General features: G+C 48.6%; 1 protein-coding gene across 1 annotated transcript in view; it reads left to right on the top strand.

The window, feature by feature from the left end:
* The window catches only part of LOC125756273 (muscle calcium channel subunit alpha-1-like), a 165,006-nt gene extending 153,477 nt beyond the window's left edge, over window positions 1–11,529 (top strand). Inside the window, exons 7-9 of the mRNA XM_049420242.1 lie at window positions 1,466–1,659; window positions 8,457–8,560; window positions 11,190–11,529. Coding sequence (XP_049276199.1) covers window positions 1,466–1,659; window positions 8,457–8,560; window positions 11,190–11,364 — 473 coding nt within the window. The 3' untranslated portion in view covers window positions 11,365–11,529. The remainder of the gene's footprint in view (window positions 1–1,465; window positions 1,660–8,456; window positions 8,561–11,189) is intronic.
* Window positions 11,530–12,097: the final 568 nt, after the last annotated feature.

Consider the following 12,097-nt stretch of genomic DNA (forward strand, 5'->3'; position numbering starts at 1 on the left):
GCAGTGCGCACGTTGCTTCCAAGAAGCATGAAACTACAAAAGACCCTTGCGGATACATTCATTCCGGCCCAAGAATTGAAAAACGTCATCCCTGTAACATTGTCTTTCAGACTTCCATTAGATAAAAGACCAGTTCGCGTGCCAAGTGTGTTTGGTGAAAATAGAAGCGAACGTTTGGACACTGCTTTAAGCTAAAAGTCTCTTCGCCGTGCGTCGTCTTCTCGTCCGTCGTCTTCTTTGCGCCTACTATTTCGAATCTCGTATAAGTTGCGTTTTGAACACTGTCTAAGAATTCCACCTGGCGTAGCCAAATGATGTAATTCGGCTTGTTCTTAGCTCGATAAAACTTTCTGCTGGGCGAGTTGCTTCATACTAACTTAGCTCGAATAGAGGCATTCCTCACTTTAATGCGAAAGCGTTTCTTCAAGCGAAAGAAATCCAGAATGTGTAAGGGTAAACGCATTTATGTAGATTAGTACTTTCAGATGCAAATAATACAGTATCCCAAAGTTAAAAAAATATATACGGCTGAGCAGTTTGCAAGTTTCTACAGCAATGACAAGTAAATGCAATTTGTAAACCTCTGAAGCAGATAAAACTTATGTATGATACAGCACCCAGAGGCATACTACTACGTTAAAATTGAGGTGTTTGCAAAATGATTGTAAACAATAAGAATTCGACGTTCGCTGAAAGTTATACGTCCAATTTTTCCGCCTCTGATGACAAAACAGATGTGGATTAGAGAACGGCGATATCTCCTATTGAGGCGTAGTTATTCATTCGTAAACACGCGCCCTCTGTTTTCTGGAGTTATCAAAATCTGGGCATCCTTGCGAAGCTTTCCAAGCGCCAAATCAATATGCTACTTGCTGCCGTCATTGCAATTTAGGCTTCCCTGAAACGCAATAAAATTCACGGGGTCCCTTAAGCATTCGCCAAAGATGACTCTGAGGCGAAAGCCATCTTCTTCTTCTTCACAGTCGGTGTATTGATCCTTCCCCGCCCCAGTCCGATAGCTTTCTGCACCGCTTCGCGCTGCCTCCAGGATCGGTGGTATTGCAAGCTGTGTGCACTTCACCTGATTTTGGACGGCCTCCGTGATCGGCCCACCTTTGGCCAAGTGACGGTGTGGTTTGATGAAGTCGTCATGTGACGTCACGCGATGTGTCGTTATGACGTCATGAATTTTGGTGATCTCTTACGTCATTATGAGGTCATATGGTGACGTTATGACGCGATTTTTTTTATCACACGTGTTGCCGTCGCGGGACGCCGACGGTCAATTTCCGCGTTTTACGAGGCATCTGAGGCCTTCGGCTCAATAAACTTGATTAATATCGGTCCCGCAGCTGTCTCACAAAGAGATTTCTGCGTTTTACATATTTATTTGGATAGCCATAGAGCTGGCCGGCAGAGAGAGAGCATCAGTCGTTGAATGGAAGGTGGTATTTCTTCCTCGCAGGGGAGTTCGCCGAGGAGGAGCCGCACCCGTGCGGCGAATCGGGCTTCGTGTGCGACGCCAGCAAAGGTCACGTGTGCCGCGGCCCCTGGGACGGCCCCAACTTTGGTATCACAAACTTCGACAATTTTGGGCTCGCCATGCTCACCGTCTTCACCTGCGTCACCAACGAAGGATGGACGGGGGTCCTGTACAACGTGAGCACCTTGCTCTTCATTATATCGCGCGTACTTTTTGTGGCGTCCACCGCATTTGTCCGTGTTGCCCACATACGTGTACGCATTCTCACGTACCGTCCGGTAAGAGCCGCCCAATAGGACACCTTGAGTTAATTTTCCAATCATTGCCTTACACGATCAGTTTACCGAAGGCGCTACCATATTCGATAGAATATTGGGCGCGCTAGTTTTCTTCGGCAATAGTCAGTTAGTACTCCTCGTATTTTCTGCGACCTCTGCAGCTTATTATTGAATAATGTTTTAGGCAATGATTAGAATGACAGCATTAAAGAAAGCGCTGCGAAACCGACCTTAATGTAGCAGAATGTACTATCTATACGTTGCAATCTCGTTTATTCACTATAAGATGCAGAATGTGTCGCCTACTCAATTTCTTTTTCAATAAAGTGTGCAGCACATTCGACTAGATTAATGCAACTCTGACGCAGTCAGTTGTAGTGTATCATATTTCGTGACTGTATAGGTCTTAAATAAAGCATGTAAAACTACGCCACTATAGAGCCGTCCGCTTTTGCACGTTCAATTGCACTCGGGATATTCATCGAAGAGAGAGAGAGAGATGGAAAAAACATGGCTGATCCCCCTGTCATGGGAATCGGTAAAACACGAAAGTGAAACGTGTCTACACGGAAGTAGTGCTTATTCTGTAGTGATATATGAGGGCTTGTACAATGTCTATTCGTGCTTGGCAGCTATAGCACCGATTGGCGTGAATGCACCCATGTTGACGTCTAGCTCGCAGAGGTTCTTAGCTTGAGCCGCGAACGCGTACGTCCCGCTGGCCTCTGTCTAGCTCCACCAAGGCACGACATTCGCCCGCCGAAATCGTGTCCTTTTTGCAACACGTATTGCAGCAGTTTTGTTAGTCGGTTCTCTCGCAATCGAACTAGTCGGCGGCGGAGAAATCCCGTTGGTGCATGTGTAAGCTGCACTACTCCGATGATCCGGCGCACGCTCACACGAAGCGAAACGTAACTGCGTCTAAGGTGCCTCGGCGACGCCAGTGCGGCCAGCGACCCTAGCTGGTATCGAGACGCTTTAACCATGACCTCCGATGTCGTGCGCAATCTCGGAGTAAGCGCTATTAAGTGTCGATCGTGACGCATTACTTCTTTTCATCTCTCACAGACGGCGGCACCGCCCCCGCTCCGCACCGCCTATCTACACCGCCATCCGAGAAAGCACCTTGCGAGAGGGAATGTGTGAAAGATATAAGACACGTTCAAGAGGTGTCCGGCATCTGCCAAGCTGCTTTAGTCGGTTTAGCGTCGGGCGCTTACCGTCGCAGCCCCAGCATCGTGGGTTCAATTCCCAGCGGCGGATCTTTTCTTGGTTTTTTTCTTTCTCACCCGTTGGCGTTAATTTTATGAACGTCACATCCGGTAACGGAAGTACTTGGTGAACCCCGGCATAGAACACTTTCGTGTTAAAAAAAAAAATTCGGCAGGTCCCACGTACCGCCGGAGTCGATGTTATGCGAAGCATGCGGCAGGAAGGTGACTGTGGCGTAATTTTTTTTACTGAGCGACACGTTACAAAATAACGCTAAAGATTTGTATAAATTTTATACGCACACATATATGTTGAAGAGCTGCATATGTGCTATATAACCAGTTGTTTACGGTTGGGTAACGCTGCCAATGGCAACGTGGGTATTACCAACAATAGAAGCGGTAAGCTGATGCGTAGTGCTTATACGTGTCCCGAGAACGCACGCACGTTTCACAAACCCGAGTGCATGTGTGGAAGAAGTTCTTGACAGTTCTTGAACAAAGGCATCATCACCGTGATGATGCCAGCTCCAGCTCATGACTTGTTATAGGATCGGGTCGTGATGGTGGTGACGACAGGTCCATCTGTAGTGAGGTATGTGGTATAGTAGAGCTGTTGGAATTCGTTTATGCCTCGGTCATTTCGTCGACCAATTGTCTGTCGATAGAGCCAGTGACATGTCGGAACCTGAAGCCACCCTTCGCGTTGGTGACGTATAGCCCATCGAGATTGGTAGGCCTGGATAGTGCTACGTAGGCCAACATCAGTGGATCGTGCTTGTCGTATTCGTAGACTACCTGGGCGTATGCGGCCTACGTAGTCTAGTATACAAAGCGGCTGTCAATCAATCTGGAATCATTCTCGGTCAGCATGAGGCCATCGCCCAGCCTCGTAAGAAATGAAGAGGACACTGCGTCGTTCTGGCGGACGAAGTGCACTTTACGGTGCGGTTATGTGGATATCATATGTAACTTTCGTTAATGTATTCCTCCGGGGTCGAGCAATGCTTCAATATAGCTTGCTGAATCATAGGAATGCAAACGTAATGTTTATTAGACTGCTCTAAAAGCGAAGCCAACACTGGAACTACAGACGTCAATCTGATATGACGCCCGTATCGTAGGAGTACACATCGTAGGAGTATCATGTAGTGTTTATTGCTTGCTTGCAAACTTAGATAGCCAGCATCACAGCCACAATTGACGTTGCACCAACATTACGTCTGCGTAGGCTGTTTTTCCAAACCAGTTTATAGGCCTGGCGTGGCTCAGTGGTAGAATACCTGATTGCCACGCAGAATGCTTGGGTTCGATTCCTGCTGGGATCCTAATTTTTCATTCTTTTCATTCGTCGAGTCAACGCTGCCGATGTTGGTTTTCTTTAACGCTCTAACATTTAAGTTAGCAATGGATGTTCTCGCCGCTCCTGGGTAGATATAAACTGTCAATCACCTGTGGCGCATACCCGTAAACCGCGGCCCGTGGCAAACAGGTATGTGCCACACGTGTCTAGTGGAAAGGGTTTGTCGACGTACGTGACAGGATTTTCACGTTATTCATGTCATGACCCGACAATCACATTTGCCAAATCCTCTTACCCTCCCAGGCCAATTATGGTCTACACCAAATTAAGGATGCGACTGTGAGAGCATCCAGACGTAGACGGCTAGATAGATAGATAGATAGATATATAGATAGATAGATACGTAGGTAGGAACGCTCAAAGTGGCGAAGGTTCCCTTAGAAATGCTTCGCATTTAAAAGGAAGGCCGGGAGGTTAACCAGATATTAGCATCTGGTTTGCTACCCAGCACTGGGGAGGGGAAATAGGGGCAAGAAAGAGGGTCTAGAGAGAGAGAGGGAGAGGGAAAAAAGAGGAGAAAAAAAACGCACGTACACACACAAGATAAAAAACAACACACACGGGGACGGCGTTCTGGTTACAATTGTTCAACAAGGCCGGTCGATCGAAGGATTATGCAGGAGCAAATGGCAGCAGCTGCCCCATCTGCTCATGATGCTTGACCCGTGCATGCTTCAGAAGCCAGGTATCCATCTATGTGGACAACGGCTCTCAGCACTTTTCAACGTTTCAAAACCAAGTACAATAAGATAATGCAAAATAAAATTGCATACTGGCAGCTAACATATCAAGCGTAAAATATATCTGTTTCACTTCTTCTCGAGAACGCTGACCTTTGTACGAGTAGCCCCGCCACGGTGGTCTAGCCGTTATGGCGCTCGACTGCTGACCCGATGGTCGCGGTATCGAATCCCGGCCGTGGCGGCTGTATTTTCGATGGAGGCGAAAATGTTTGAGGACCGTGTACTTAAATTTAGGTGCACGTTAAAGAATCGCAAGTGGTCGAAATTTCCGGAGCCCTCCACTACGGCGTCCCTCATAATCATATCGTGGTTTTGGGACGTGAAACACCAGATAATATTATTATTTGTACGAGTAGTGCGGCGCCGACGACATTGACGAAAAGTAGCGTGCTGTACATTTCAAATGTGGTTGGTTGTTCGTGACAATCAAGGAACAAAGAAGCACGTGATACAAAACCTTTACCTAACGTAAAGTATGGCCTCCGAGATTTTTGCGAATACGAGACTCGAAACGATATTTCACATTTTACGTTATTTTTGTAGCAATACGTAGCAACAGAAGCTAGTTTTAAGAAACGACGGAATACCAATGCAGCTATAAAAGGTGACACTAAGAATAATAGTCCATCATCTACAGCAGCGATTCGAACCCGGGCCTTTTGAGTGGGAAGCGGGCATTCTACCCTTGCACCACTTTGGCGGAGCCGCGCGCAACTCCTAAATGACGACACATTGCAGACTACCGATCGCAGCGCCGCAAGCGGATTGACGCTCTTTGGGCTTCACTTTCTGTACATTGGTGCTGCGGCCGTTCCGATCACTCCACTGTTCTATTACACTCTAGTTTTTACGGTTCACCACGTCGACTCCGTGCCTGTCGTGTCAACGTCTCGTCGAGTCCATCGGCGACGTCCTCAGCAAGCTCCCGGGGTCGTCGTCGGTCGCTTCCGCCCAAAGCGCCGCTTGTCTTTGTCGCCCGTGTCCCAGTCGTCCTCAGCCTGGTAGGTTAGGCCTAACTCGTCATTGGCCTCCGTTCCGTGCTGCCTGGACCCAACTGATAACGGGGCGCTCCGACGACTTTGGTGTGGGCCGCTGCCGCCCTGAAACGAAGGGGAAGAGCTGTCGACTCACCGGAACTTCGGTGATGAGGTGCGGCAAGTCCGGGCGGCCTCACTCGGTGTCTCCCGAGGTCGACGGCCACTTCCCCAGCCTCTCGTGCCGGCGACCTCCAGAACCGGCTGCCCGCTGCTTTCGTCGCGGTTGCGACGCTAACGTTCTTGACCTTCTCAGTCTGGAGATCCACAGAACAGTCCCGTCTCTTCATCTCGTGTCTGTGACCACAGCTCGGGTCGCGTGCCACAAGCCCTTCAGTGGCCAATCGCGTGCACGGACGTGGCACGGGTGCGCACCTTCGGGTAATTTTCTATACTTCGCACACCATCGACGCATTCCGCCGTTTGACACGTGTCTCGTGCCCTTTTACTAATGACACCACTCATGTTTCAGAAAACAATGGTTTTCTTCAAAAAAGTCACAGTTTCGCCGCAGCGGCGAAGCACTGAATGCGATAGCAACAAATTGGAATGTAACGCGGAGAACGGAAAGCAGCTCGAAATTTCCAGCGCGTCGCTCAAGCGCAAAGGACGCACGAAAAGAACACACACAGGACGAGCGCGAACTATCGTGCGTCACAGCTCGACACTTGAAGAGCACTGCTCACACATAAAGCAGGACGCACGAAACGAACCAACACGTACACACAGGACGAGCGCGAACTATCTGTTACAGTTGTGACTTTATTTCTGTTTGAACAGCGCGCTCCTTTCGCAAACGCTGCCGCTGCAGCGAGCGAAGTTACCTGCGTACGCTCTGTGACTTCAGTCGGGAGTCGCTCGGAGGATTTCATGCAAGACGGACGTGTCCCGCGATGCCCTGTTCGCCCGTTTAGGACGTACTCGTGCCACTCGCCGTCGACGGCCCGTGACGGTTGCCTCGTCCGCTATGCCGTGCGCCTCTCACCGACCGGGGCTTCGCCGCTCCGTCACCGATGTGCACCGCGCCTCTAGCCGATCGTGGTCCCGTCCCTGAGCTCTTGTGACCGGCTCCCACCCCATCTTCCTATCTCTTTCTTCTCCGTAGCTGTGCCCTTACTACTATCCTTTTCTTTCTACTTTTCTTTTTATCCCCATCCCCCCAACCCTACAAGGCACTGCGCCGTGTCGCCTCAAGGCAGACAGAAATTAGGTGCCTTTTTTCTTTCCTCAATAACCACTAGAAGACTTCAGTGCGGACATCGCGGGGAAAGCACAAGACAGACCCCGCTCCACAACTCCCCCCCCCCCCCCCGCCCGTCCCCATCTTTCCTCGCACGAATGCGACCACGCCATGTAGGGCGAAGAGAAACGGCGTTCGCAAAAGCGGAGCGAGCTGGCCGACGCCTTTAAGTGCACCCGTTGCGCTCCTAGCGCCATCTCGCTGGTAATGAAGGAACGCTTATAAGCGCCTGCCGTCTTTGAGTACTGAGGGAAAGGGTGTGTATTAACGCTCGCCGTTAGCCACTTGGACGATCTGCGCTCTGTGGCATAGTGGTTAGAGCCACGCGCTGCGGATCGAGAAGGCACTGGTTCGATTCAACGCTTCGGAAGCTTTATTCGGCATTGTTTTTCTTCGGGAACTTTATATATATATAGTACATACTTATATATATACGCTGCATGACGACGACGACGGCAAACACCAGCCGAGACTGTCCATATAATTGCTATCGTAATAAAAGATTAATGAAGCAGAGAGACAGTGGAGGCATATCACATGTGCATAGATTCTGCCTCGTGTATTTGGCAGATATCTATGACAATGCATTAAAAAAAGAGATAAATTTTTAGTGGTTTGTTTCCCCAGTTGTCTTGTTTGTCTAGCACGCACCATATGGCCTAAATATATATTGCGATTGCGCATGCAGTAAACTTGCGGTTATGAGTCAGCGCTCAGGTCATCCATTCGTTTTCTAGTCCGTGCCGCGCTGCACGTTCAACCAAACATGTATTACCATCCTTAACAGTTCCGTGTAGTTCCATACTTCGCCATTTGTGCATGGCTAATGGTTTGACGTAGACAAGGATGTTTATCACCTGCAAAGAAAATGCTTGTCGGTCAGTGTGACGGTGCGGTCAGATAGTACAAGCGAGGCAACATCAATGTTGAGCACTTAACCGCTATTGCACCGAAAGAGTGTGTATGGCTGGAGCTTTTCTTTTATTGCCAAATATTGCGCCTAACAACTACCGCTGTCTAACACCTCTCTTTGCCAGTTGAATGACCCACCTTCAAGGGACTATATGGCCGTAATAGCGTTTTTTGCTCTTGCTTTGAATGCAGATCAACGACGCAATGGGCAACGAATGGCCGTGGATATACTTCATCAGCCTCATCATTCTAGGATCGTTTTTTGTCCTGAACCTCGTATTGGGTGTCCTGAGCGGGTAAGTGGTTCGCCAGCTCACCGATTGCCTCCTCCTGCTGAACGAGGCACGCCTCACGTCTGCCGGTCGATCTCCAAAGTAGCCACGCGAGCTTTTATGGCGATCGCGGGGCTCCCGGAAGTGCTTTATGGCGATTCGAGTTCGAGCACAGCGAAAGCGAAGGCCTTCCTCTCCGAGGATCCGCAGCGTGGAGACGTGCATTTTCAGATGAAGGCACGCGCCCTTGTGTCGACGTGTCGGCCTGCCTACGGGATTATGCTGCGAGAGTTCGAAAGCTTGCTCCGTCAACCCAGGGCACTCACGTTCCTCAAGGATGCGCGTACGAGAGAAACTGCATGGTCAACGTACGTTGAGTCTTGACCTGTGCGACGAAAAAAAAACTTTACCGTGTTTCCTCGCTAAACTCACGATATTGTAAATAAAAGAAACACTGTTTGTCCTTCGCATTACACCACGCTGGTCGTTGAGCCGATCCATGGCCAACAGCTATACAAAGACGGTAGGATTGGGCGTGTTGGTAAAACACGCTAAAGAATTATAACAGCGCAAGAACATCAGATGGAACTTAAGAGCACTCTTCCGTCCTCTCCCTGGCGATGTTAGTACATCTTCCGTACGTAAAGAGGCATCGTAACTATCGCTATATTCGTTACCTCCTGTGAGCACTGACCCGGAAGGAAACACATCTGAACTACACAAGAGGGTTAGATGAAACGAGAAAAATGAGGACATATGTCAAATTACACAATTCCTCAAGGGCCACTCGTTTAAGTCGACAGCTCTTGTGAGAATGGCAGACTGGGCTTGTTGGTTACACATATTTGAAGTTTTAAGGCGCGAATAAGACACGGACGAAGAATGTGTGTGTTCCTATTCTTCGTCCGTGTCTTATTCGCGCCTTAAAACTTCAAACTCTTGTGAGGTATCAGACATACATCATTGCATGAAGTCGTCTTCCTTTCTTGGCACATGGCTTGTAATTTAACGGGTTATCAGAGAGGTTTATGGATATATCGCTGACAACTATGCTAAGCGGATGTCTTCGCCCGTAGAAGGGAACCGCAAAAGGCAGTAATCGCGCCGTAATCTAACAGATTGCACCAAGCACATGGTGAACGGGAGAGAGAATGGTTAGCAACAAATGAGTCTTCACGAGTCGTTTCTCCTCTTGGGACAAAGCATAGTTGCAGAGTTGGCAACTTTTGAAACAAGAAGGAGCCCAGCTCCAGTCGGAAAAAAAATGCTGTGCCAAAAAATAAAATAAATGCTTTTTAAAGAGAATACGGAAGGAATTACAGTCCAGCGTATAGCGTGTCATCCCCAGCTGTTTACCTAATACATCGTGCCTACTTGTGTAAGCTGGTTTCTTCTTTTTTTTTGCATTTCCACGGCACCAAGAGTGACGTTCTTTTTTCCTTATGTGTGAGATTGTATAATCGTGTGTCACGGACAGTACACTCATCTCTTAAAAACTGTATTGAAAATTGAGGCATTGTCAGTGCACATAAGAGCAAAAAGGAATTAGACACCACTTTAAGACATGTACGTCGACGTGCCAATGCAGAACAGCTGTTAAAATTGAATAAGCCTACGTTTGAGAATACCTCAAGGTAGCGTGTGCAGTAAAGCTGCTGTAGGAAATAACTTCCTAAAACAGCATATTAAAGCACGGAAGCTTGCTGGGCGAACTATGACTGCTATTCACTTACAGCGTGAATGCGCTCGTGTGACGCCCTTCGTTTTATTGGTCCTAGTTAGCGCCTCCCCGCTGTATGTAAAAGATAAAATATTAAAGACACAGACAATAAAAAGAAACTTGTTTGGTGCGCTCGACGCCCGCTACTCGTAAAAAATTGCTCGTTGACAATAACGGAGCATTGTGCCGTCATGTGCACTTACAGTGACAGTTGCATCGATGCCTGGTAGCAGCTTGTGAGAAGCCTCAAGCATTAAAATCTTTTTTATGAGCGAAAAGGCCAGAAACACGGTGCATGTGATGTCCGTCCGCGCGATAGCAGTGCGGGGGATCGCGAAGAAATGAAATAAAAGAATGATAAACCATAATTAAAAAAGTAAGCTTAAACGTCGAACAATTGCGAAACCAAAGATTCCGCAGAAATCGAAGTTGAGATATTGCGTGTTTGCCCAATAAATAGTTTTCATCTCTGTACCGGCTTGAGTTCTGCGTATTTTACCGACAGGACCACGTGACAATATCTAGCACAGCAGCCCAGCAATCTAACGCCATGAAGCCTTTAAACTGGCGCTCTTTGGCCACCCATGGCCCTTGCGCCACAAAACACCACTAATCATCATCATCATCATCATCATCATCATCATCATCATCATCATTTAAACTTGCAGACTTTGACGCTGGCGTCGGTGTGGCTGATAGAGAAACTTCCCAAGTGCTAGTGAGCCACGGTGACTTTTCGGGCGATTTCGATTCCCTAGAGCTACCTTGGCCCCACGTTCTCTACGGCGCGTCTTCGTTTCATGCTGCAATGGTTCACAGTGCGGTTCGGCAGGCGCGGCGAACGGAAGGCGTGCTAGCCGAATTCAGCAGTGTGCTCTTAGGCTTTCCACCAATGAAAGAGCCCTAATATTTTGTTTTCTCTCCTCTACGCAGGGAGTTCTCCAAAGAAAGGGAGAAGGCCAAGGCGCGTGGCGACTTCCACAAGCTGCGCGAAAAGCAGCAGATCGAGGAAGACCTGCGAGGATACCTCGATTGGATCACACAAGCGGGCAAGCAGTCCCCTCATCTCTCGACGCACCGGTGTTCACGCACACGCACACCAGTGTGAAGTGTCACGTTTCACGCCCGCTGACACGTGTACGCCACGGCTCGTGCAGTTCGCGGACACACAGAGCACACCACGCCGAATGACCTGAACACACGAAAATGGGCGAGAAATCTATAGGACGCGACTGACACGAGCTAGCTTGCAAACAAAACAGAATTTCGGGGCAAGATGATGGCTTGACTCATCGTGAAAGCGTTGCCTGCAGCGGCATTCCTTGTCCGACGATTTTTCGCGAACAAATATCAGGAGTTTTGTTTTTAACTATACGACATCGAAGTCACTGAGGGCTTTCGTAAGCTCATCGAATGCCTAAAACGCCTACTGGTAGACCAGCTCCTATGTATTAGGTTCCGCACGGTAGGATCACTTTATAGTATATGACTATTTCGAAAGGTAAAGTACACAAAAATAGACGTAAAATTGGTGCCGGAACACAATATTATGAGGCGAAAAGCTTATTTTCCTTACGAAACGGAAAAAGTGATCGGCGAAAACTCGAGCGGTACCGAATATCAAACTAAGCAAGAAAGCCTGGATCCACTCGCGTGCTTTGTGGCTCCATGCACGCGAGCAGCGCGTTAACTTCGTCCACTTAGTCTTTTCGAAAGCGTAAAATCGATGGGATGTAGAGGAAGACCAAGAAAACGACCCTCTGCCCATGGCTTTTCCCTTCGAATCGTCGTGGGCGAATGCGCAAGGGACCATGCAACTCTTCAATGCCGCGAGCATCAAT

This window comes from Rhipicephalus sanguineus, chromosome 10 (genome assembly GCF_013339695.2).
Source record: "Rhipicephalus sanguineus isolate Rsan-2018 chromosome 10, BIME_Rsan_1.4, whole genome shotgun sequence".
In the NCBI taxonomy this organism is placed as follows: Eukaryota; Metazoa; Arthropoda; class Arachnida; order Ixodida; family Ixodidae; genus Rhipicephalus; species Rhipicephalus sanguineus.